The following is a 26,370-nucleotide window of genomic DNA, read 5'->3' as shown; positions in this document are numbered from 1 at the left end:
GAGACACTCAATAAAGCGTTGTTGCCAGTCATTCATTACATAATTTAGCTGGGCGAGGAAAATAAAAGCATAATGATTTGAGTACTGTCTTGAAGTGGACGACTTGAACCAATGTTTTTCCACCCCCGTCGCCTTTGCATCCAAAAACTAAATTCGTCAAAGAGATTAAAAAAAAAACAATACAGAAAGAAAAGGAAAGTTTTGTAAATTAGACTTTCCGCAACATCAAAAAAATGTAGCCCGAACTTCTTGGTCGTCCTTAACCCAAACCATACAATTTACAGCCTCTCTCAAATCCTATCGGATTGAAGAGCTCTTCTCTTTTAGTGTTCTTTTGCGAGGGGACGTCTTGTGCCTTGTCCTTGGACTATTTTGTTCCTCTTGTTTTGAATAAATTATTTTTTATAAAAGAAAAAACTCAAACAATACTATAATATATATATATATATATATCCCTATACACTTGCATGAAAGTAAATAATATTTAACAAGAACAACATTGATCCTTTATTCTTCTTTTTTTAATATCAAAATGTAAACTATTAAAGAATTCTCTCTCTCATGGTTCAATTCAGAAAGGAAAATACATACAATCTACAAACTTATCCACAGTTAACTGACAGTTGGGTAAAATCCCAACAAAAACAGCCAAGAACCTCTACACTTTTTGAGTGATATATGATATATAAATGGTAAACACACATATAGTCTCGTTTTCCCGTCTTTCTTCTGAAAGAAATTACAATCGTATTTCGAATTTATATCCAATGATTATTAGGGAGCATGTACAGATTCCAAATCTGCAACCACATTCAATAATTTTTCCTAACAAAGAAGCCCATAGCTTCCTATTCCCCTTCTATAAATATGCATAGTGCCAAATGCTAATTATATCTCCTGATTGATTCCAAAGAAAACAGCTCCAACAATATGCCTACAACAAAATCATCAGCCACCACTATTTCATCTAAAGTTTTGACCTTTTTCCTTCTTCTAATTCTACTTTTGAGTGTCTCAGAAACAGCTGCAAGGCCTCACAGAAACAATTTCCCCAACACAGATTCTTTAGTTCTTGGCCTTGTTCATTCAAGAACTTCCCTCCTCACTCCCAAAAGGGGCTACTTTTCAAGGAAAGGATCATCATCATCAATCAACAAGCCAATGGAGGAAATTGGCAGTGATAATGTGATAGAGCCATTGAGGGAAATTAGGGATGGGTACCTAATTTCTCTCACATTAGGGACACCCCCACAAGTGATTCAAGTGTATATGGACACTGGAAGTGACCTCACATGGGTTCCTTGTGGGAACCTCTCTTTTGATTGCCAAGATTGTGAGGAGTATCAAAACAATGTCTCTGGCCCAAAGTTGGCTCCTTTTTCCCCAACCCATTCTTCAACCTCCATTAGGGATACTTGTGGCAGCTCCTTTTGCATGGATATCCACAGCTCTGATAACCCTTTTGACCCATGCACAATTGCAGGCTGTTCCCTTGCTACCCTTGTGAAGGGCACTTGCCCTAGGCCATGCCCTTCATTTGCCTACACTTATGGGGCAAGTGGGGTTGTAACTGGAACCCTAACAAAAGATGTCATTTTGATGCATGGAGTGTCCCCAAATTCCACTACCCAAATCCCTAGGTTTTGCTTTGGTTGTGTTGGTGCAACTTATAGAGAGCCAATTGGAATTGCTGGCTTTGGGAGAGGATTGCTCTCTCTCCCTTCACAATTAGGGTTTTCCCATAAGGGTTTCTCCCATTGCTTCTTGCCCTTTAAGTTCTCAAATAACCCTAATTTCTCAAGCCCTTTGATCCTTGGGAGCCTTGCCATTTCTTCCAAAGATCATAGCTTGCAATTCACCCCTTTGTTGAAAAGTCCTCTTTACCCTAACTACTACTACATTGGTCTTGAGTCAGTTACCATTGGGGATGGTATTGGCAATAATAATTCTAGATTTGGGGTTTCTTTGAAGTTGAGGGAAATTGACACAAAGGGGAATGGGGGAATGTTGATTGATTCTGGTACAACATATACTCACTTGCCAGAACCATTGTATTCACAACTTATCTCTAATCTCGAGTCGGTTGTGACGTATCCTAGAGCTAAACAAGTAGAAATCAATACTGGGTTTGATCTTTGTTACAAAATCCCTTGTAAAAACAACACTAATTTTTCTTCTTCTATGGATGATTATTGTTCCAATCTTCTGCCTTCTATAACATTCCATTTTTTGAACAACGTGAGTGTGGTTCTGCCCCAAGGGAACAATTTCTATGCCATGGCTGCTCCTACCAACTCCACTGTGGTGAAATGCTTGCTTTTCCAAAGCATGGATGGCGGGGGCGGGGACGGAGACGGGAATGGGGACGACGACGGGCCGGCAGGCATTTTTGGGAGCTTCCAACAGCAAAACATGGAGGTTGTTTATGACTTGCAGAAGGAGAGAATAGGGTTTCAGCCAATGGACTGTGCTTCTTCTGCTGCCTCTCAAGGACTCCACAAGAATTTTTGAAGGAATGAAAGCTAGATTGAGAAGTTTTGGTCAAATCCATTTGGTTTCAATTTTTGCAAATTTCTCAAAGAAATCAGTGTTTTTTTTTTGTTTTTTTTTAAATGTTGAGGAAAAGTGTGGTTTGGTTTGATTGTTTGTTTTCTAGAGAATCTTAAGCTTTGCATTTATAAAATTAGGAAAAAGGAAATGAGGTTTCAATGTGGCCATCCACTTGCAAAAGGGGATATGGATTTCTGATGCTATTATATATTTAGTATTTATTGAACTCAAAGGAATCCCTATGTTAATTAACGTCTTATTTCCTATTGATTCATAGATCTAGCTACTATAATAACATAACAATAATGTATTCAATCGAATCGCGAACTACTTTTCGTTTTTATTCCATTTCCTCCTACTTTAGTATTTAGTAAAGATAGATTGATATGATCGGAAACCTTTGCGATATGACGATAATATATTCGATCGAATTGCTAACCACTTATATTTTTTGTTTCTTTTCCCCTCATACTTGGATATTGAACCATATGATTGATTGATACTAGAGAAAATCTCTAGGTAAAAATATGACCAATCTATAATCTAGTAGTAAAATAATACATTACATAGATCATTTTAAATATAGGGTGACTTGTCCATTTAGTGACTTTGACATTATTCGACCTCCCTGTCAAAGAAAAATTGAAAATACGATGAGTTTGGGTTGATACATTATATAATTTTAGAAAAAGAATTTGGTTGAGTTAAAATAACACGTGATGATGAAGATTTGAGGGAAATTTGAATTTGTGACCCCTTCAATAATTGAAACTGGATAAATGACCCCATTTTCAAAAAAACCCGTCCACCTCTTATTTATGATCCCTTAAATATTTTATTCATGGGAAAAGACCAATTTACCCTCATTGTTAATAAATGTGCATTTATGATTTCCACCTAACCATTTCACCAAACTGTAAATCCATATTTTACATATGTTTAAACTTGTTAATATTTTAGATTATGTATAACTCTCAGATCACGTTTTTAAAATCTGCTCAAAGCATCAACGTGTTTGATCTTTCTTTGTCCCCACATTATCCAAAATCATTGTCCCCACAATTTCACTTGAGGTATGTTACCTTTACACAAACTTTTGTACTCTATAATTGTTGAACTTTATTGAAATATTTTCTCATTAATGGGTTCAACTACTAGATTTGGTTGTTGACAAGAAAAAAAAATCAGATTGTTGTAATTACTTCAATCCCGGATCTATACCTGGTCCGGGATTGAATGTAAACAATCCCGGTGCATCACGTATCGGGATTGTCTCGGATATATCTCGGACCTGTCTTGGTTCGAGACATGTCCTGGACTAATCTCGAAGCATATTTAGTTCAGGACATGTCTTGGACCAGTCTTGCTTCGAGATTTGTCCGGGACATGTCTCGGACCAAGACTGGTCCAAGATTCATCCGAGACATTTATTATTTTTTTTATTTTCTTAATTTTTAATATTTTATTTTTGAATGATCGATTTTCCTATCTCCCTTAGTTTTATCTATTTGCAGGATGCCTCATGTTTTCATAACATTCGGTGGAGAATGGAATGATAGTGAAAAAGATTATGTCGGCGGTCGTACGAGAGGATTGACAGTGGATAGTACAATCACGTACAGAAAATTTCTAGGTCACGTGTATGGATTGAGTAACATTAACCCCTTACAGTTTGATATTATAATTAGACACGTGTATCATTTTAATTTAAAACCAAAGTTTGTGTGATGGAAATAACTGATGACGATGACTTGCGTTTTTTTTTACTGGTGAGGATGTATCTGAATTGCCTATATATATATATATATATATATATATATATATATATATATATATATATATATATATATCTAATGTGCCAAAGCAGGTACATGAGAATGAAACGTACATGCCTTCTTTCCCATATTATGTAAGCCAAAACGTGTCCTCGATTTCTATGTCCGCAGCTTGTATTCCCCCATTCCAAAGACCCACATATCCTATACCCTCATTTCCTTCCTCATCATCGAACCCATCTTCTTCCCTACAGCCACACCCCTCCTACGGGCATATAGGTCATGATGTAAAGGGTTTAACACCATTGGGGTCAGATGTTGTTCCATGTAATCTGGGAGATGATAGGGTGTGTGATTGGGATGTGTCGGGATTATGGAATGATAACGAAGATGAAAGTGGTGAATCATATGACCCGTTGGCAGAGTTTGAAGAAGGACACTCTCAAGCAGAATACGGGAACGAAGAGCATGACGATGCGCTTGATGATGAGCTTGAGCCTGATGTGGAACAGGTGCACACTGAGATTCGCAGGGATGAAGAAGCGGTTCGGCCACCGGGATGTAATGGTCTCACCGGACACCCTAATGATGAGAAACTGCAACTCATAGTACAGTCTTCTGGGACAAATGATATTAATGAGGGCGATGTATTTGATAATAAGAAGGAGTTGAGTTTGAAAATGCATTTAGTTGCAATGCGGAAGAATTTTCAGTTTAAAGTAAAAAAGTCGACGCCGGAGCTATATATACTGCGGTGCTTTCATGTTGATTGCACGTGGAGACTTCGAGCTACCAAGCTAAAGGAATGCACTTTGTTCAAGATAAAAAAAATATTCTGCTGCCCATACGTGCTATGATGAGGCTTTAAAACATGATCATAGGCAACCCAAAAGTTGGGTGGTAGGACATCTTGTGCAGGAGAAGTTCACAAACATCTCCCGCACGTATAGACCGAAGGACATTATACAAGACATGAGGAAGGGGTATGGTGTCAATTTAAGTTATGATAGAGCATGACGTTCTGGTGAAGAAGCACTCCGGCTTATTAGAGGTGATCCGGCATCGTCATATGGTCTACTTCCAGCTTATGGTGAAGCTTTGAAAATCATGAACCCATGTACTATTTTCGAATTAGAACTAGAAGGTGGCAAATATTTCATCACGGACCGAACCGGACCGGGACAAGTCCGAGATGAAAGGCAGTCCCGGAACCTCGAAGGCTTCAATCTTGGATGCAATCAGTATTCAATCCCGGACCTCAGTGGTCCGGGATTGAATACGAGATAGAATTCGAGATTGAAGCAATCTCTGGATTTTTTATTCTCCTATAATCACAACGTCAAACTAAACCTTGCAGCCTCCGAGATGAATCCGACGCTTACAGATGAGTGCAAAAGAATGATCTTCAGAAAAAATGGATGAGTGCAAAATGGATTCTCCGAGATGGGGGTTTAGGGTTTTACTTAGGATGGGAGTGCCACGAAACGTTGAGATGAAGGATGGGGAGGGAGGGGATGAATTTTTTTAAAACAGGGGTACAATGGTAATTTCATTATGTCATATTTTGAGAGGGGTCATAATTAATAGAATATGGGGTCACAAATTAGGTTTTTTGAAAATGAGGTCATTTATCCAGTTTCAATTATTAAATGGGTCACAAATTCAAATTTCCCAAGATTTGAACCTCCAACCTTTTTGTTTTGTTTATTTTTTTAGCACACCAAATATAGGGTATTGAAGATGTGAAGCTCCAACCTCGAGAGAATGAATATATATTCTTGGGTACTTAATTGTTCTCTCTTTTGTATCAACTTCATTGACGGTGTGCTGTATTTTAATTTCCTGCTCTTTGTTCCTTGAAGACACCATGTATATTTTGTTGTTGTTTGGTTGATGTGAATGGAATGAATGGATCGTCATAATGTATCAGGTAAATCACGTTGATCGAACCAACTATAAATTAGTGTGTCGTTTATTCTATCTACCTCATTTATTTTGTTAAACTATGTTCATGTCGTAAACTTTCCAAACTTTTTAGTAAATGATATGTACTGTCTTACCCAGTTTGTCCAAGTACTTCAAAACCCTTAAATGTAGGAATTTATTGATGGTCACAATTATATTAAACGGCCAATTGACCCTATAATTATGAAAAGTTCCTCAAACTGAGGAAAAAAGTTCCGGAAAAAGTTCCTCAGATTTTAAATGCTTCTTGATCAGTTGGCCAATAGGCCATGAATAACATAGGCCCCATACATACCATTGCCAAATTTTCTAAGAAAGGAGAAGTTTTCAATTCTAATCCAATGCAACTAAGGGCAAACTTGAACTCGAAAAAACTGACCTAACTGAAACGAATTGATTCGATTGATCTGGATTAATTCCAGTTTGGTTGTTTCAATCGATCCAATTGTTCAGCTTCGAACAATCAATTTGTATTTTTCAAAATGTCGATTTCTCTGTCGACTTCCAATTTTTCAACATCAACGAGTCGAAGCGAGTCAAAACCTTGGGCACCCAGAAAAAATATCAGGAATAGAGAATTGTAGGCACATAAAAAAAAATTGAAAACTTGAGGAACAAAATAAGTTGGAAGTTTGTAATAAGAATACAATTTAAGGCAAAAGGAGTTGAACAACTACTCACATTCACACAACCTCTCTTTCTAATGTGGAAGTGTTTTTAAAATATGCATAACTGTGCAAGTGAAGCAAAGCCCAAGTCAATATATAAACACAAAGTAGAGTCAGTCTGCCACTTCTTTTGGTGGCTGCAAAAGAAGAGCATATCATCTAAAAACTTAGTCAATTTACACATCACAATAAATCCAACATTGATAACCTTTCTTTTTTTTTCTTTTCTTTTTTTTTTTTTCCTTTTGGAACTCTGCATACAAGTGAAGAGGGACATGCTGCTCTTACAGCTTAGAACAGCACATTGATGAAGATCTATGAGCAACACGACGTGCTTGCAACCCTTTCGGCGGGTCTGTCCAGAACCATCCCTGGTGCATTCTGTACTGGCTGCACTCGTGGTAATCTCTTTGCTGCATCCAGAAACAAAGATAAGGAATCAAAATCAAAACACTAGTTTTTCCTCTTCATATCCCTTTGTGCGTGTGTGTGGTGGGAGCAGGTGCAGGCATCTAAAGAAGTGTTCGGCTGATGGTTAACTTTTTGCAAGAAACCTGCCATATCTTTAGTTATGGATTTACTTATCCCACACTACGGCAGACTCGAGAAACTCATCTCTTATATTGCATGCTAAGGTTCACAACCCACAAACCAAACAAATCATGAATCAAACCAAGATTTCAATAACTCATTCTTAAGCGCAATCAATGTACAGATTACACGCATTTAGACTTTATCAACTCCCACGTATCAAAGACGTAAGCAAAACATATCCCAAGTGTTTGAGAGGAACCAAATTATGAAGTCTATTTTGGAATGAACCCTGCGTTGGCATTTTTTTTTTTTTGGGGGGGGGGGGGGGGGTGGTCATTTTTAATCATAAGTTATAGATACCTATTTCATAGAAGATGTCATTGACATTAGCAGCACTTTTTGCAGAGGTTTCCATGAAGAAAAGGCCATTCTCCTGCGCATATGTTTGGGCATCCTGTAGAATGCACAATTACATCAATTACGTGAGCAACACTTGAACTAATTGTTGCGGTGCCTTTGTACGAAATATACACGATAGACATTTCAAAGAAAAATCGCAAAGTTCCAACTAGAGATGATCTTTGATAACAGAAAGATTCTTCTTTTTTGTATAAAAATGCATCCCAGTTCAACAAAGCAATACCACAGAAAGAGAACCACAGGTAAGGTACTTGCCTCTACAGCAACCTTCCTAGAATCCAACAAATCTGATTTGTTCCCAGCTAAAGCCATGACCATATTTGGATTGCCTGATGCAAGGGAACATGATCAATTGGTAAAAGAAATTCAAATAGACAAGTACCCAAAATAATTTCACTTATCAAGGCCCGTGTAATAATCATTTTGGTTTTTGTTACTGTTTTTTAAATTTATACTTATAAACACTACTTCCACCAATATACTCTTTTATTTTGTTATCTACTTTTTTGAAAAGTTTTTAGAATCTAAGCCGAATTTTGAAAACTAAAATAAGTAGTTTTTAAAATTTTGTTTTTGTTTTTGAAATTTGGCTAAGAATTCATATGTGTTTTAAAAGATTCACGAAAAATATTCCAAATAAACAGTGAAGAAGCCAGCAAAATTTTTAAAACCATAAAACTAAAAACGAAATCATTATCAAACCGGACTCAAACTTTAACATAATGCCAAATCCAATTGTTCCAATATAAACTTCGGACACCAACAGTAACAACAACAATAACGACTACCTTGTGCCTGGAGTTCTTGAACCCATTTTTTTGCCCGATCAAATGAACCCTGCAATCAAAGAGACGATACCCAATAAAGAGTTAAATATGAAACAAAAAAGGAACAAACATTCCATTTCAATTACAATGTCGTATAAAAAATGGATAAACCACACCAAAACGAGATATTTTTAGAGCATTGCTGTCATTTTAGAAGGGTAAGAGCTCTTACAACATTCCTCCTAGCTCCCCACTATATATTGATATATGTAGCATACATTTAAGGTCATAGACCAACCCATCATGGTTTCCTATGCCAAGCACCATTCTGAGATGATTTAATAAACCCTAAACCTCTTAATAACATTACATATTCCCCCACTTGCTTAAAACACCATAACATCTGACAGCAAATTCACAATTGTTATGTTCTTTAATTCACCACTTCTCTTGCAGTTTCCCAACCTAAAGGCAAAGTCATTTAACTCTTGGCAAATTTCTATACTCATTTTAGTATAACTCCTAAAAATAAGATGACCAGTACTTAATTCATTGAAAAATAATAATTCTTTTTTTTTCAGATATAATTCGCAGCAACTACCTAATGGGTTGTGCCATAGATTTAAAATGAAATTTTCATTGTCAAAGTATATGTACTAACCAGTACCACAACAAGAGTTTCAGATGCAACTTACTTGATTGGTAATATCATAGACAATTATAGCTGCAGCGGCACCTCTATAGTACATTGGAGCCAAACTATGGTATCTCTCCTGCCCTGCTGTATCCCAGATTTCAAATTTCACAGTAGCATCATTTACAGCCAATGTTTGAGAGAAAAAGGCAGCACCAATGGTTGATTCCTACATAATTGAACGATTAAAAAGCAGACATATGGTCAAGATGGAAAAGCCACTTCGGATTTTAATAGCCCAAGGCCAAATGAATTAATAATAATAAGAACCTGAAATTCTACAAACTGCCCTTTCACAAACCGCAACACTAAACTTGACTTCCCAGCACCAACGTCACCAAGAAGCACCTAAGCACAAAAGAAAAGTAAAATCAACTGGGTTTAATATGGGTTATTGGTGAAATAATTGAAAGTGAAACTAAACATAGCCCATCAGACCCCAAGTATGACATTACTTGCCAGTGAAGTTGGACAGTTGGATATTAAAGGTTACGGCACGATAATACAAGACAATAAACAAAACTACAATCAAGTTGTTCAGAAAATGGTTACCAGTCAGCAGAGTATGCTCCATAATACTACAAACTTGCAGTAACAGCAATTAAACCCAAGAGATAATTTAATCTAACTACCATACATTCTCCAATAGGCTTATTGATTTTAGAATAAGAAAGATCACCCAGAAGAGCTACTAGAAGATTTAATGATTTAGCCTCCGAAGTTGGACAAAGAGGGGAAGAAAAACTGAAACCTCGAAAAACAAAAAGCCATACCATCTAAAAAGTAAATTTCTGAAACTAAGGGCTCGATACCGATGCTACTGAACTTTTGTTACATAAATTAAAGAGAGTTAGCTGAAATCACAACCGAATTATAACATGGAAAGCGATTCGCCCCTCGATAATCAGGCACAAAGAATGCAAGCAAGAAATACAACCAACAACACATACTGCAGAGAATACAACGGTGTCGGTAGCCACAGAATTTTGGTAGGATCAAACCCAAAAGAACTCCAGTTCTTTGCGAACAAAAACTAAACCCAGATCAGAATTTATACCCAAATCGAACCTAACAGAGCAGACAGACCAAATCGAATTGGAGAAAAGCAGTAGTACAATAATCGAAACCCAATTCCGGAAAAGGAAAATAAAAGAGACCCAAATCGCGATTTGGCATAAAAATCTCGACGGAAGAAAGAAATCAAACTTGAAGAAGGGAAAAGAGGAGGAAAGTCTCACTAATTTGGCATTAATGTTCTTGTTTCCGCTGGTGGCCATGGCCGTAAACCGCAATCGAGACGAAGATCGAAGAGAATTGTGGAAGAACAAGCGTTGACGGGAGAACAAGAACAATAAAGACAGATGCCTCTCTTCGAAGCGAAACACCCCTCTTTTATTTCTCTTTCGTTTTCCTCCTCAGGATGAACAACTCAAATACCACACGACAGCGATTGGAAAATAAATTTAAATTATTTTTTCGTTCATCATATAATATTTTCTCTCTCCTCTCTCTTTCCTATCACGCTTTCCCTTTTCCTATCACAATTAAGTTTCCTGTAGGCTAAATTACAAAAAAATCGCCTTTCAACTTTACCTTTTATTTAAAAAAAAATATAACTTTCATTTCAAAAGTTTGTTTTACTATTCTACCACTTTCATAAATCTTTACAAATTAACAAACATCAGTTAATATTTTAAATAAAGAAAATAATATAACGTCTAAACCTCATCCAATAATTAAACTAAATCAAGTTGGATCAAATTTAACCTGTCAAATCGAGGGTTTCTCTATCTTGTGCACCTCTCTCTACTGGTGAGGCAACAACAACTTTAAAAAACATGAGATGAAATATAGTAGCTGCATGAGACGAAGCAGTAGTATGAGACATATCATTGCAATGGCATGCGGCGACAATCCCAAGGGTGGCATGCAATGAATCTCTAGGGACCAAAGCAAGCAGAACACTTGTGAAAACAGCAATCATAGTGGCTCCAGCTCAGTGTTTTGTAAATCTAGCGACGACTAGTAAACCGACCCAATTCGAGTCAAATTGTTTTTTGTGTCAATTTAGTTTTTCCTATTTTGCTGAAAACCGATTGAACTAATACCCCTAACATAATCTAACTTGATAATAACAAAAATGTGGAAGAGAAAGGAAGATTAAAGTAAAATTATATATAATTTGACTATTTTTCTATAAAAATGAATGAAAATATATGGATCAAAATAGCATTAAATTTTATTTTTTTCCAAACATTATCCAAAACCGACAATAAATGGATCGATGACAAAATAAGATAGAAATATAATTTATTTTAGATGTGAGGCTAAAATTTCAACCAAATAAATTTAAAAAAATTTAAAATTTGAATAAAAGTGAGGGTGGGGGATGAAATTAATAAATTAAATATCCGGGAAATTTGGTGGGAAAGTTTTTTGATTTGGGTGGGTGGGACTTTTCTTTTCCAGGAGAAATTAGAGTAGTCGTTCAAAAAATGTTGACTGTCCAAAGTTGTCAACTCAACTCGAATAACTTCGATAAAAATAGGGTTAGTATTCTGTATTTTTCGGTGAGATAAATTCAATTTGAAAACTTATTCTAAGTATATTTAATAATATATTTGTAAACAATAGAAGTAATTAGTAATTAACTAAATATTTAGTTGAATCTAAAATATTGTTAATTAATTTATTAATATTATATTATTTATAATATATTATGTTCTACTTGTTTAGTTTTAACTAAGGTGAAATGAATTTATTATATGAGATGATATTGTCGAAGGAGAAATTGGAGCAGCAATGCACGGGATCATGGACAGTTAGAATGTATGCTGCACTTGCATACGGGCGTGTTACCACTAGAGCTGTATCGGTAGGACGTCGAGGGCAACATCCAGAGACCTACGACTACAGGGGAACAACCCGACGGATGGAGGCGCCACCCACCTATTGTTGGAGGCGTCTGTCCTCCTCTCTCGTACAACCCAACGTGCTCGTATGCTCATAACCGTCGTCCTTTCCTGGTCGAACCGCATCTCTACCAAGCAAGTGAAAAATCTGTCAAACCTCTAAGGTATCTACTCTGGTTACTAACTTAATTGTTGAAGTATATTAGATGGGACACCGCACCAGCGTCAAGTTTTTAGGCTGCAAATTCATTGGTCATTCGATGATGCATGCTTCTGAATGACACGTGGACTTCTCCAAAATTTGTCGTCAACAAATATATTTTTTCATTATTATTTTTTTAATGAAATTATACCTTTTCAAATTTAAAATTTAAAAGTATTGAAAATGTTGTTTTCATGATTCTCGGAATGATGTAAAAACTAATTTCAAAAACAAATTTGTCAAATAGGTGTGCAAGTAATTTAGAAAACTATAAACAAAATTTGGATGGCATACAAATAGGCCTTTAGCTTCTTCGAATTGATTTGAACTTAAATAACAAAAAAACTTTGAGTTAAAACTATAGGTTTTTTTTAAAGGGAGTTAAGACTATAGTTTATTAGATGAATGACTGTGATTAAATTATAATTTCAGTACTTCAACCTTATGTTTCAAACTGTCCAGAGTGTTACAACAAAATCGTGATTCTCAGATACGATTTATTCCCTTTCTCTTTTTCTTCCCTCCTTTCCCTATCCTTTCTCTATGGAGGCCTCTAGATTTTAGCTGGTGCCGCTACTAGCAGATCATCGCCGTCCATCGCCGCCGTCACACCACGTCGTCCACTTTTCAGCATCTCCCGCCGCCGTCCCAACAGGTTTTCCCATCGTCCACCTCTTTTCAACTCCACGGTATCTTTATCTATCTGCTGTAGCATGACTTTCTTCCTCTTCCATTTTCCCGTTCTTTCAATTTACGAGAAACCGTTTTTCCTTTCTGCAGTAGCGTTCAAGGGTCGTCTTCTTTTCATCAAAGGTTTTGAAACTGGAATTCTGTACATTTTTCAAAGTGGGGATAATTTAACCTATAGTTTTGTATGTGAGCATTTTGAAAATTCTGATTTTCTAAAAAGGCATTTTAGTTACAGACAAAAATGGTGTAGGATTGGCTGTCAGATGCTTTTAATCACCGTACTGTCACAGCGCCCTCAACGCCGAATCCATGGCTGCCCATGAAATATCCAAGTTGGTGCTCAACCAGCATCTAATAAGCTATTTCTACCCAAGAACCTAACAAATTTCTCGAAGTAAAAACTATTTGGAAGGAGGAGAGCCATGGAGGCGAGAAACGAGAGTGGAGCTTCACAGGACTTGGCTCTCAATGGCGATGACCTCTCAATCCCCTTGGGTGGACCTATATATGCACCCAATTTGGTTGGTGCTCTCACTAGGGTCCCTCACTTTGAGTCTACCCTTCTTCAGGAACTTCAGGTTCTCATATAAATATGTTTCTGTTTCTGTTTTTAAATTCAACCCCCACTTTTACATGTCTATGCACCTCTGTTTCTGCTTCTAATCCTTATTATTTGCAGAGTCTGGAGGCAGAGTTGCAGTTGGATTCATCTCAACTTTGTGATGAAGAAATTTCGTATGTATATATTTCTCTCTCTTGAATGTGCTCTGGACCTCTGGTTGTTTTTGCCACAGTTGGAATGTTGGATTAGTTAAGTTGCAATCACTTTTCTGCAGGGTTGATGGGCTTAAGGTGTTTACTGAAGAACAGCTGTTGAATATGGCTTTGGAGGACTCATCTCAGGTCTGCAAACTGAGTGTCTCATCTCATCTAGTTCATTTCTATTAGAGAGAAAAAAAAAAGGAAAAGAGAAAAAAAGACACTGGGTTAATTTTCATCAACTGCTTTACTTATGCAGAGTGGTGAGAATGCTAAAAACCTGCCAGAACTTCCAGAACAAAATTTGGCTGCAGGGATCGTGAGGTATTTGATTTAAACTAATATTTTGTATTTCAATTTAATTCTAAAAAGTGTTTTATTTGAACTTGGATTGACTTGCCTTCCCGCTGCTTCAATTTTCAGTATACGCAAGGTCATAAGACTATTAACAATCACTCATTTCTGTACATTCACTCCTAGTTAATTTATTGATGATAGACTTTATGCTGTATATTCTTCTTTCCCAAAAGATTGATGAGCAAATTGTTTGGAAGTTATTTTATGATCTTCCAGTAATAGTTATTTTCCTTGTAGTAAAGAAGAAAAAAACCATGTTCCTATTCTCCACATGGATTTTGGTCAAGGAAGTTAAAATGATGCAAACCAGAGATATTGGTGTGTTTCTGTTCTTATTAGCAAAAAGCCAATATCTAGAATCCATCTTGACTTGCTGTGAATCATAAATGGTACTATGGAGCTAAAATGTCAAAAAACAGTCTCCGTGGTTTTAGAAGCTAGCTTCCTTGCATACTTTTTGGAGAGTAGTGACCAAATGAATAGGTTTAAATTTTCATTATTAAGAAGCCCTTCTTCAGTTCCAAGGGGTCAAATGATATGTTTAATATATTCCTTCTTATTTATTAATACGTGTAATTTTTTGAAAATAGTGAACCAAACCTTGGTTTCAGGCTTGCAAATAAGCATGATTTATGTTTATTGTTTACTGTTTTGAATATATATTTTTTTCTATTACTCACTTTCAATTTGAGCCCTTTTGTCCACTATACTTCATACTGTTTTTGGTTAATAGTTCACTAAATTATTTTGGGGAAAAATGGTTTTTTTAGAGCAGATGGAGAGGAAGTTAACGAGCGTACTTTGGAGGCTAAGGCTGCCCCTGCATCAAATGAAAACAGAAGTAGGAATAACACCGCTGCAAAACGAAGAAAGAGGCACAATTCTGATATTGAAGTATGCTGCTAATCTTTGCATTATGTATTTTACATATTGGCTGTAGCTATTTGTACGAGACTTGGTTAACAGCTCCATACAAATATCAAAGTCTAGGTAATTACCATGCATTGGTCAATTGGTCAAGTGGTCAAGAACATAATAAATTCAGGTGCCTTCAAGGTTATGAGCTCAAACTATGGTGCCAATTTAACCTAGAACAAATCACCATAGGTTGACCTAATAGTCATTGGAGCAAGTGAAAAAAGGTAAGTATTCAAGAAGCCACCTTGGGATATTGAATACATATTAGTACTTGATGCCTAATTTTAAGGTTGGACAATGATTGTCTTGTGAATTAGTCATAGTGTGCAAAGCTTTCTTGGATACTCAAGGTTGTCTAAAATAAGTAAATAGGTGGTCTGGTCACAGAGACTTTGAATTCACTTTTTGGGCTTCTTTGTGTAATTAGTTGCTTGGCTCTTCTTTCGGTGTATTTTTTATGCCCTTTTGTATTGTTTTCTTTCATTGAAAACTTGGTTTTCCATCTTGATGAAGACTTGGAATTCATTTTCACTTTTTGTCACGGTTTTTTGTGTACAGCCTGTTTTCTAACCTCCATAATTTTATTTATGGCACTAATATGTGGATTATTGTCCCCTCTGTTCCCTTGTACACATGCCAAGCCTATGCGTTATGCAAAATCATTGTATTCTTGAGCTTAATTATTACTTTCAATACCCTTACTCCTCTATCAACCTCAATATTTCTTTTTTAAATATTGGATTTCCAATTACGTTACAATATTTTCCAGGGAAATTCTATTGCCAAGGTGGCTGAAATTGCAAAAATTAAACAAAAGCAGGATGAAGACAGAGATGCAGTGAAATTGCATTCTTTCAAGTTTGTACAATGATTTAAAGGAAAACCGTTTCATGAGATGCATAATACGGTCAGAACTTATGATTTGTAATACTTTGTATTTATGTGCCAGATGGAAGAAGGAAGTTGCTAGTTCATCGTCAGACAAAAAAGAAAGGTTGAAGTCCTTGAGATCTACAAATTCTTCTGCAAAGGTACCTAAAGTAGGGTGTCTCTGAATTCTCTTTCGTTTTTTTATTACTGTAACTGGTCAATCGGTCATTTTTGGAGTCTTTTCTGTCTGGCCATAATAGGTTGCTTGATAGGATTTTCACCTTGAAACAATAGTGGAGATAGGGGTGCACACATTATTAACTTGATGGGATTTTCACTTTGAAACAATAGTGGAGATGGAGGTGCACACATTATTAACTTTATAGTCGATCGTCTGTTAACCTGTATGTTATTGATTTCTGCTGCCTTACCATGAAGCCATCTGTTAGCCTGTATGTTACTGAATGCATAATCTTTAATGTGTAGTCCAAGCATTTCCAGAACTGGGTCCTTCCTTGTAATTCAGTGATTCTTGTTCGATAATGCCATTTATTTTCATGTATCTCCTGCTTATTGGAATTGATTATATGTTAGGTAAAGTCACTAAGCAGTGGGAATCATGAAGCTCTGCAGCATCCGACGACTGTACTTTTTATCGAGGTTTACCATAAATCTCGAAAGATGGTGAAGGTATGCTGCTTCTCTTTCACTTGACAATTTTATATGGTCTGATAAGAATGAGTAATCGTTGATACTCATCGTTGATAGAGACTTGGTCAAATGTTGGTCGAGAAACTGCAATAACTTCTTTTATTATTTCTTAGGCAGTAAATGTTAGGGAAGGCGGCAAAACTAGTTGCCATATTTGTAAATTTGTTACATGGCAAAATAATCTGCAAATATAGCAAATTTTCCCTATCACTGATATATCATTTACAGACTCAAGAGTTTTTGGCCCATGGACGGCAAACGTTAGCAGAACTGAAGGACAAACTTTATTGCTTGACGGATAAGTTAATGGTAAAGGCTGGGCAGCAAGATTCATCTGGATATTTCCTCATAGAAGTAAGAAATTCAGTGAACCCTGTATTTCCGAATTTTGTTTTCAAAAGATTTTATGCAGTTTTGTTTATATCCAGGATGTATTCTGTAATGATTTGAGGGATCCTTCTGCGGTTGATTATAGCAAACCCGTATTTGATTGGCTTAGAAACTCGGAGGATGAAGCTCGTAAGAAATGGGAATGCATCATAATGGGTGAATCGCAACAGAAGAATACAGTTGCTGGGGAAGTATCAGTTTCTCATGTGCCTCATTTTAGATCAGTCAGCATGAACAAGATACGATTTTGTGATCTGAAGTTTAGGCTCGGTGCCGGGTATCTGTACTGTCATCAGGTGCATTTTTCTGTTTCTATTACACCCTTGTTTTTGGTAGGATATATCATTTAATGGCACCCTCATCACTCCCTCCCCAAAAAATGAAAAAAGAAAAAAGAAAAAAGAAGAAAAGAAACCGTAAAGATCCTCATTTTATCATATATAAAAAGTTGGTTTAGATATTATTTTGGTCCCGTACTTTTAAAACTTCTATTTTGGTCACCATACTTTCAAAATGTCTCATTTTAGTCCTTATACTTGAAAAGTGACCATCATGTTTGCAAAGGTTTGAAAAAAATTCCATGTATGACAAAAATCCTTTTATATGGAAAGCTATAGAAATATTTTAAGAAATTTATTGAGTACAGTGTTGGATATTAATGTTGGTAGAAGGGAGTGAGATAAAAAGAAAATAGATGGACTAAAATGGTCACTTTTAATGCAAGAAGCAAGATGGACGTTTTGAAAGTCCAAGGAGTAAGATGGACAAAAGTTGAAAGTATGGCGAGTATAGTAAAATTTAAACCTAACAACTTTTGAAAAAATTTATAGCTCTGCCCGCGCCCCGCCCTACTATTAGCCTTTCCTATTGAATCTCATGCACATGGTGTGCTAATATATGATGCTGTGATATGAACTCGATACAAAAACCTAGATGTTGCTTATTTGGCTGTTGCACATGATTTTGTTTTGAATGGATGATATATTCTGTATTGGCCCTTAACCTCAACTGTCCAAAGCTTACAGTGTCGTGTGTGGCTTTTCATTTAAAGTAAAAGCCATGGTTCTAATGTTATTAAAGTAATCTCTTAGTTGATATATATTTTTTTTCTTTTTGATATCCGTAATCTCTTAGTTGATTCCTTAGACACATTGTTTCTTTCCCCCAAAAAAGAAAAAGAAAAAAAACAACTGTATTGACTCTGGAGAAATTGTCATATATATACAGGGAAATTGCAAGCATACCATAGTGATCAGAGATATGAGGTTGATCCATCCTGAGGATGTACACGATCGAGCTGCTTATCCAATCCTTACGTTTCAACTAAGGACCCGAGTCCAGAAATGCGATGCGTGCAACATATACCGGGCTAAAAAGGTCACCCTCGACGATAAGTGGGCGCAGGAGAACCCGTGCTACTTCTGTGAAGACTGCTATTTCCTTCTTCACTACTCGAAAGAAGGTAACCTCCTCTACAACGATTTCGTCGTGTACGACTACTTGCATGATTAGTTCTTACAATGCTTCTAGTTGATGCCCAATTCACAAGTCAGATGCCTTGGATATTTTATATATATATATATATATATATAATGTATATGCTCAGTTTTGATGATGTTGAGTTCATTCCCAAAGTAGCCAAATTCCAGTCATTTTTGTTGGCGCCAGAAATAGAGGCCGAAAGTGAATTTGTAATGGGGACTTTTAATATAGTTTTTATTTGGTTAAAAAATAATTTTGTTCTCTATACTTCAATGAAAGTAGTGATTTAATCTGCACTCCACTCTCAATTTTGTAATAATTTATTCTTTGAACTTTTAGTACTTAACCCTTTATTTCTCATCATTTAAAATTTGTGACAATTTCATTTCCATCACGAAAAATCTCAACAAAATCAAGTGTTAGATTTTTATTATATAATAACTTGGGCTTTCTAATTTATAAACACATTTAGCACTTCATTCTTTTATCGATCTACATATATAAACAATTCTATTAAATCTTGATTAAATTATTATAAATTTTAAACTATAGTCAATTCTATTAAATCCTGATTAAATTATTATAAATTTTAAACTATAAAGACTAAATTGTCACAATAGAGAAATCACGTGTATTAAATCGTTACAAATTAAAGTTAAATAACTAAATTGTTACTTTAAAAGTTATTTTTAACCTTTTATCGTTTATTTCTTATGAAGGGTAAAGTACAAATATTCACTTGCATTTTTTAGTTTTGAGTGCAAATAATATCTCTACATTGTTGGTTGGTTTGTTTGTTTTTTTGTTTTTTGGGATATCATAAATCCTTGCAATAAGATAATCGAATAAATCTTAAAAAATTCACCACTTTCAACCCTTATTTGGTTTCGGTTATTTATTTATTTATTATTATTATTTTTTGAAATTTTCATTTGTTGGTCTTACTAAAGTCTAAAACACAATCAGAGAATATTTAATAAAAAATATTAATTAAAGGAAAGTTGCAAAAATATATATATATATATATATATATATATTTTAATGGATGTCTAATTTTAAAATGATAGCTTTACCCAAATGATATACTACTGCTAATATGAATGTCTGATATATTATTAGTATACTACTAATATATTATTGAAATAAGTGAAAATTTAAAAAATAGGTGACATATTTTGAAATATGTAAAAGATTTTTGCTATTCAGTACAATTTTCCTCCATCCATACTTCGTGAAATGGTTCATGCATGCTTGTTGCCAAATATCTAATCAGGAATATCGGTAAAAAGAATTTCTCCACATGATTCTTTCTACAATTTAATCTTATGTTACCAAAGAAAAATTCATTCTTCGAATTTTTTACTTTGATTCCTATAAAGTAGAATTGCTACACTCATTCAAGTTTAAAGTAAAAAATTGTAATATCCGTTCAAAGTCAAAATTTCAATTTGTTTAATTTGGATATTTTAGATTTTTATTTAAAATTTTGAAGTTAGAATAAAAAATATTTGGAAATGAAATATAAAAATATCTAAAATATATATATATATGGATTAAAAGTAAAACAAACGAATAAGACAAAATAGGATTGGAAATTTATTATGTTTTGTTGTTTTGTACTAGGTAGATTCCAAAACATCCATCCATCTGTTCCGAGTCCCCAGATTCTTCTTTTTCTTTTTTTTTTCTTCTAAAGAAATATTTGTCATTTTTCTTTATTTATTTTAACGAACTCAAAGAATTGTCAAAAAAAAAAAAAAAAAACAAATAAATAAATAAATATATATATATATCTAAATATAATCCTATTCTCGAGGTGGGGCCCACCTCATGATCATCGGGAGGAGAAAGAGAGGGCAATTAGACAACAATAAGAAGAACATATAAAAAGAGAGGGATTTAAATCTTTGTTATATTTTTGTTAGCAAGCATGTTTGAGTGGAGATCTAAACCCACGATTCTTTTAATTGTGATATAGAGCTCAATTAAATTTGTAATATTGTTATTATTTTATAAAGTAAAATAACTATTTACGAAAGTGTAACTTTAAAATCAATATAACTTCAAAACAAGCTATCGACAAAATTTTATTTTATGAAACAAAATCATAGATTATATCTAATGGTCCGTTGAATTTTTGTAGTTGTTATTTTAAACATAAAATGATGTTTTTGTACAGCTTGGCCCTTTCCCCAGCACACTTCTACTAGTTCTTCTCAAAGCCAATGAGATAGAGCTCCTTGCAAATTCAAGTTTTCGGTGACAATCCAGAAATGTCATGGTTCCTCATATATGCGTTCCATCATATTAGTGTATACTTTGACGATTTCAATTTTCTTTCTTCGATCCAGTTCATTCTGTCTTCTTTACGATGGATCAACCCTATGAGACCGAGAAGAACTTCCAAACTCTTAATTTAACATAAAATATAAAACTATTTTAAAACCTAAATACGTTTTCAGCACAATCAATAGTAACTTAAGCATACCTTAATAGCTAAGAGATGAATCTCCATTTAAATGGAAAAAAGAAATTGATACACCCCAATATTAAACAATTCTATATGTTTATAGATTCACCGACACCACGAATGAATCAACATTTATGTATATCAAAAAATTAATAAAAATATCAACAAAATATCATATTAATGGACATGATATTATTAATAATAATTTAAATATTTGTTATGAATTTTTAATCTTTATAAATTTTAAAAAAATATCTACGTGTTGCTCCTCGCAGGAGGTTTAGGTGTTGATCCTCCAAAATTCACATTCAAGGCCTTCTGTAAAAAAATATCTATATATATCAATATTTTATCCATATTTTTCTTCAATATTTACAATCCCCATTTTTTAAGTTGGGAACGCATTAATTGAGGAAGAAGCAAAAGGTTTGGAAGAGTAAGAAAGAAAAAGGATGATGGCCTTACAGCTCTGCCACATTTGGGCTCCACCTCCCAAAATCTGTACTTTTTGCTCTCAAATTCTCTCTTCTTACCTGATTACAGAGTAGTTTATTCTCGCCGCCATCTCCTCCGCCCCCATTTCTGACACTGACCCCATTTTCCCTTACCATTTTCCCCCTCAATTCCTTCAACTTCTAACCGAACCTCCAACTTTTTCCCCTTCATCCGTGGCCGCCCATGATTCTCTCTATCTGGCCCCATAATTGCGGTTTCTTTCGCTTTTGCTATGTGGGTTCCTCTGGATTCCACTTTCTCGCATTGCATGTGAAACCCAGCTGCGTTTCGTCCCCTTTTTGTATCTTTTTCCCCCCTCTCTGTTCTGTTTTCAACTGTGAATCCCAGATTCTGGATTTTCCCCTGTGAGATTCCCATTTTCGGTTCTGCGTTTTGGATTTTGCTGCATGGTAAGATCTGTTGTCCAATCGGTCATCTCTGTAATTTGGATTTTGAACTGCAAATTCTTTCGTACATCGCTTGGAAATCTCGATCGATCATCATTTCTTAGACTCATTCGCCGCGGTCTGATGATTTGTTCTTATGGGTGTCTTTCAGGTACTTGCTTAGATAAAAGGATTCTGGGTGAATAGATAAAGGATTCTGGGTGCACCAATCTTGTTATTCGGTTGAGGTGCGTGATGATCGAAGATTTTTCATGGGAATTTTATATTGTACCCTGTTTAGTTCTTACCATTGATTTTATTTTTCTGGGTTCTTCCGATGACGAATTTCTAGATTAAAAATGGGTTTCTGGATTCTCTTGGTTTTTTCTGTAACAGTTTCTGAATCAGAAACCAGATTGTGGGACGATCGATTTGAGGGTCGATATGATTTCTCCAGCATTGATTTGTTTCTGCTGGAGTAGCGGAAGTTGCAGGGCACATATCGATTGAGTGAGATTCTAAATGGAAGTATCATCGAGTGGTAAACGCTCGATATATTGCCTTCGGTATCTTAATTCCAGAATTTGCAAATGCGTTGCCATATTACTTGCTCTTCTGGTTGTTAGAGCTATTGTTTTCCCGTCGCTCTCAAGTTTTAGTCGGATTGGAGAGAACGGCTTAGTAATCATCCGCAATCACTCTCTGTGGTCTAGTTCTGATTCCGGAATTCGAATCGACAAGTTTTTGGAGGTTCCTCAGATTGTTTGGGGTTTGAACAATCAAAAGATAGCATTTGCTAGAGCTTGTCTGACTGCAAGAATGTTGAACCGAACTCTTTTGATGCCTAGCCTGAGTGCCTCCCTCTTCTACAAAGAAGTCGAGCGTTTGGAACCGATTTCCTTTGATAAGATCTTTCAATTTGAAGAGTTCAATTCTCGCTGCAACGGGTATGTTCGATTGGGTCGTTATATGGATATCTCAAATCGAACAAGAGCAACTGAGCTGCCAAAAGGAAGCGGGAGGAAGTGGACGGTCGAGAGGGATTTGGAGCAATTGAGGGAGTATAGCAAGGAACTGTTTGATCATCATGAGGTGATCCGAATAGTTGGTAAAAATCCCTTTCTATGGCACGATCACTGGCCTGTAAAGGACTATGCAAAGGTTTTCGAGTGCTTAGTTTTGGTTGACGAAATAGAGAAAGAAGCAGATAAAGTGATTGCGAAGATACGAGAGGTAGGATCAGAAGTTAGAAGTAAATTTGGATCCGATGCTACTGGTGTGGAATCCGAGAAGTTGTTGCAACTGGTGCCATATGTTGCGGTCCACATGAGAATAGAGATAGACTGGATGATTCACTGTAAGAAGTTAGAGCAGAGATCTAAGATAAACCAAATTTGTAGTAGCAAGGAGGAGATAATGGATAGAGTAGGGAACATTTTGGGAACGAAAACGCCAGTGGTCGTTTATCTTGCTGTGGCAGATAGTTTACTTAACGATTCTTCTATTTTGAAAGGTTGGAAAGAAGGCTTGCTACCTTTTGAGAAGAAGAAATTGGGGATTGATAAGATATACAAGAAGTATCCTTACCTCATACAGTCAGCAATCGATTACGAAGTTTGCTTGAGGTCCGATGTCTTCGTTGGAAACAGTTTCTCCACGTTTTCGAGTCTTGTAGTTCTCGAGAGGACGCAAAAGATGATCAAAACGGGGGTCGAGGACCTATGTAGTACAGATGTAAGGTGGCCTTCTTATGCTTATAACATATTAGGAGATTCAAAGGGTCCTCGGAAATGGATAGCTAATATGGCTGATTTAAGCCTCCAAAAAATTAGCTATGGTTCCAACGAAACCTCTTGTTAATGGTCGCCTTCTCGATTACACGAGATTGAAGATGTTAACTCTACGTCGTTATTCTTTCATTCATTCAAAAGCAGAAGTAGATGATGGAGAAATATGGAGAAAGGAAGAAACAGCACCCTCCGAATCCAATCGGTACAGTTTTCGGTTTTGTACATTTGATTATTTGTTACACGTTCAGTAGATGCTTTTTGAGGAATTGATTGAACTATTCTTTATAACCGTCCATTCATTTTACAAATTGTTTTACCATACATAAAAGTTTCGCAGCTATTAATTTCTCCTGTGAATATATATTTAGCATACAGAGGCAAAATATGAGGTATCTCTAAATCCCGAGCTTTCGTCATCTTAGCTCGTTGTTCGTTAACGATAGGAATGTGATGTGTTATGTTTATGATTAGTTGATTAGTCAAACGCTCTTTTAAGTTAGTCGATTCCAAGTCGTGGGACATTTGAAATGTGTCGAACTAGGAACGAGGTCATTTTGGGGCGAGTGGATTATTTTTCAAGAGAACGATTTGGAGTTCTTGCAAGGTGGAACTGTGCTACCAGACACGAGGTAGATTTTCCTATCTTAGAATATAGTATATAGTTTGCTTATTAAGATGGACAATAGACATGGACCAATGGGGGCAATGAGGTTTCAGTTGGTAATGCATTTATCTGTTTATTTTTTGGCTAAATATAATACCAAATGTTTAGATAATGTTTTAATTTTGTTTTTTATCTTTCGAAATTCTCAATTTTATATTAAAATTCTCTTTAGGTTGTCTCTGTTGAAATTTGTCAATAAAAAGATTGTTATTGTTTATTAACATATTTAGACACGGGCCAATCAGCATGTCATTTTTTTTAGTATTAACATGTGGAAGTGTGGATCGAACTCACAACCTCTTGAGATATATGTCAATTATCAATTAATTATGCTGGCTCTGACACGAGTTAATTGTGTTAATAAGCAAAAGTCAAATTTTGTTAATAATTGAATGATCCATCATTTTTTTTAAAACAAATTTTGATCATGATGGAGAATTATTTAAAAGATAAGGCTTATTTATTTTAATGCATATTTAAAAAAGAAAGGAAAATCAACGCCAGATTAGCCAAGTTTTCCGGCTGAATTTTGTCATCTTGCTATATGACATTATTATGACGTCACAGCATATATTTTCTTTATACAAACTCTATTTTATTTAATAAAATAATAATCATAAAAGAAGGCATTGCCGGATTAGGGATTTTTAAATTTATATTTCAACAATAATTTCTCGAGTTTAAAACTTTAGAAATAAAGAAAGGAATCAGAGATGCTGTATATGCTAGATGGGAATAGAATAAAAATATTCCTTTGCAATAAAAAAAAGAATAAAAATATTTAATTAAAAGAAATATTTTATTTTATCACCACGGTCCCACATCAATATATTTGCCTCGAGTATTATTTCAATAAGATTCTTATTATTAAATTTTTTTAATTAAGTCCATTTATTTTTGATATTATATATATATAATTTTAGAAAAAGCTAAAATTAACTTGTGACAAAGTAATATGATATAATACTCAGCGAGTTTATAAATTTGAAGAAAATCTAAGAGATGAAAGTCTCTATTTTCTCCTCCAATGTTTCCTTGACAAAATTTTTGCCACTTTTTTTTTTTAATAACCTAATTAATTTTTTTTCAAATTTCTGTCAACTCATTCCAATTTTAACATTTACCTATATAATTGAAGAATAATAAAAACTTCTTAAACAATGACTCCATGGTTATATTACAAATGTCAACTAAATTTTTGTCATTACTACATCTCCATCTTTAGCTAACAGAATTAGTGCAGAACAAACCAAGATTTTTCAGAACTCAAAATTTAAATCATAACTTCAGCATCAAATACACCAACTGAAGAACAAAAATTACAATTTACTAGAATTTCAATACACAATTTGACAAACTCGACTATAATAGTTTCAGATCATTCTTTTCAAACCCATTGAATCTAAAAAGATTCAGCCACAGAAATTATTCAAAATAGTGACGACCCGTCCCTCCCATGGCAGCTAAGTACTCGGCCAAGAAGTACTTCTAATCTCTCATGTATCTAATGATCATAAAAAAAAAAACTACACCGAACAACACAGTTGAGAGAGTGCAAGAAAATAACTTTGTGAAAGGTACACCTTCAAAGAGCTATTTATATACCACAAAAGATCAGATGATTCTCAAAGTACTGTGAAAAGGACTGAAAAGGAGCGTCATTTTTTTCTGCGGGGATGGGAGGAAGTCTTCTCCATTTTCACGTGGACAAGTTCCTCCCGGAATCCCTGCCTCAATCCTCGTGAAATTTCGTGGGGACAAATAATGAACCGGGGTGGGGCCACCATGTCGACACCCCAACATGGGGAACTTGACCAGTTCCTAATTCCTATTTTAGGAAGGGGAGGAGAACTTTACCTTCTCTGGGAAAAGATGATCCTGGTAAGTCCAAAATTGACCCA

The 26,370-nt window shown here is 35.2% G+C and overlaps 4 protein-coding genes across 17 annotated transcripts; 3 read left to right on the top strand and 1 right to left on the bottom strand.

Annotated features, from left to right (window-relative positions):
• Nucleotides 1-926: 926 nt before the first annotated feature.
• LOC111012684 (Eukaryotic aspartyl protease family protein) lies at nucleotides 927-2,710 on the top strand. The gene has a single exon (XM_022286919.2). It carries the CDS (start codon nucleotides 931-933, stop codon nucleotides 2,509-2,511), a length of 1,581 nt encoding a protein of 526 aa, XP_022142611.2. The 5' UTR covers nucleotides 927-930; the 3' UTR covers nucleotides 2,512-2,710.
• Nucleotides 2,711-7,031: 4,321 nt separating this feature from the next.
• LOC111012759 (ras-related protein RABF2b) lies at nucleotides 7,032-10,818 on the bottom strand. Its single transcript, XM_088121916.1, has 7 exons — nucleotides 10,612-10,818; nucleotides 9,644-9,721; nucleotides 9,375-9,542; nucleotides 8,701-8,749; nucleotides 8,168-8,241; nucleotides 7,853-7,946; nucleotides 7,032-7,371 (listed from the first exon to the last, which is right to left on the bottom strand). Exons 1-7 carry the CDS (start codon nucleotides 10,648-10,650, stop codon nucleotides 7,274-7,276), a joined length of 600 nt encoding a protein of 199 aa, XP_087978042.1. The 5' UTR covers nucleotides 10,651-10,818; the 3' UTR covers nucleotides 7,032-7,273.
• A 2,122-nt stretch (nucleotides 10,819-12,940) lies between these two features.
• Nucleotides 12,941-18,960, top strand: SRD2 (snRNA activating complex family protein). Of its 14 annotated transcripts, none has more exons than XM_022286934.2 (13): nucleotides 12,942-13,142; nucleotides 13,268-13,300; nucleotides 13,428-13,755; nucleotides 13,857-13,912; nucleotides 14,014-14,080; nucleotides 14,196-14,260; nucleotides 15,064-15,187; nucleotides 15,981-16,069; nucleotides 16,161-16,242; nucleotides 16,676-16,771; nucleotides 17,021-17,146; nucleotides 17,221-17,478; nucleotides 18,410-18,960. In XM_022286934.2, the coding sequence occupies exons 3-13, from the start codon at nucleotides 13,600-13,602 to the stop codon at nucleotides 18,692-18,694; spliced, it is 1,404 nt and encodes a 467-aa protein (XP_022142626.1). In that variant the 5' UTR covers nucleotides 12,942-13,142; nucleotides 13,268-13,300; nucleotides 13,428-13,599; the 3' UTR covers nucleotides 18,695-18,960. The 14 variants fall into 14 exon arrangements, with proteins under 14 accessions (XP_087978163.1, XP_022142626.1, XP_022142623.1 ...); XM_022286931.2 differs by having other exon boundaries at nucleotides 13,413-13,755; XM_088122036.1 differs by having other exon boundaries at nucleotides 13,268-13,333.
• A 2,621-nt stretch (nucleotides 18,961-21,581) lies between these two features.
• LOC111012751 (O-fucosyltransferase family protein) lies at nucleotides 21,582-24,153 on the top strand. Its single transcript, XM_022287011.2, has 3 exons — nucleotides 21,582-22,039; nucleotides 22,188-22,263; nucleotides 22,412-24,153. The coding sequence occupies exon 3, from the start codon at nucleotides 22,538-22,540 to the stop codon at nucleotides 23,873-23,875; it is 1,338 nt and encodes a 445-aa protein (XP_022142703.1). The 5' UTR covers nucleotides 21,582-22,039; nucleotides 22,188-22,263; nucleotides 22,412-22,537; the 3' UTR covers nucleotides 23,876-24,153.
• The last annotated feature ends 2,217 nt before the right edge of the window (nucleotides 24,154-26,370 follow it).

Source organism: Momordica charantia, assembly GCF_013281855.1.
Source record: "Momordica charantia cultivar OHB3-1 chromosome 3 unlocalized genomic scaffold, Mcharantia_2.0 BLBB01000003.1, whole genome shotgun sequence".
NCBI lineage: Eukaryota > Viridiplantae > Streptophyta > Magnoliopsida > Cucurbitales > Cucurbitaceae > Momordica > Momordica charantia.
The sequence above is the reverse complement of the archived record's forward strand: the minus strand, read 5'-3'. Positions and strand labels throughout refer to the sequence as shown.

Bases quoted from the DNA above. Each gene is read 5' to 3' on its own strand.
- LOC111012684 (XM_022286919.2), top strand. From the start codon at position 931: ATGCCTACAACAAAATCATCAGCCACCACTATTTCATCTAAAGTTTTG.
- LOC111012759 (XM_088121916.1), bottom strand. From the start codon at position 10,650: ATGGCCACCAGCGGAAACAAGAACATTAATGCCAAATTA. The intron at 9,543-9,643 runs GTTCTTATTATT...TCAATTATGTAG, and splicing joins GGCAGTTTGTAGAATTTCAG to GAATCAACCATTGGTGCTGC. The intron at 8,242-8,700 runs GTAGTCGTTATT...CCCTTGCATCAG, and splicing joins TCAAGAACTCCAGGCACAAG to GCAATCCAAATATGGTCATG.
- SRD2 (XM_022286939.2), top strand. From the start codon at position 13,600: ATGGAGGCGAGAAACGAGAGTGGAGCTTCACAGGACTTGGCTCTCAAT. The intron at 16,070-16,160 runs GTTTGTACAATG...TTTATGTGCCAG, and splicing joins GTGAAATTGCATTCTTTCAA to ATGGAAGAAGGAAGTTGCTA. The intron at 17,479-18,409 runs GTGCATTTTTCT...ATATATATACAG, and splicing joins GGTATCTGTACTGTCATCAG to GGAAATTGCAAGCATACCAT.
- LOC111012751 (XM_022287011.2), top strand. From the start codon at position 22,538: ATGGAAGTATCATCGAGTGGTAAACGCTCGATATATTGCCTTCGGTAT.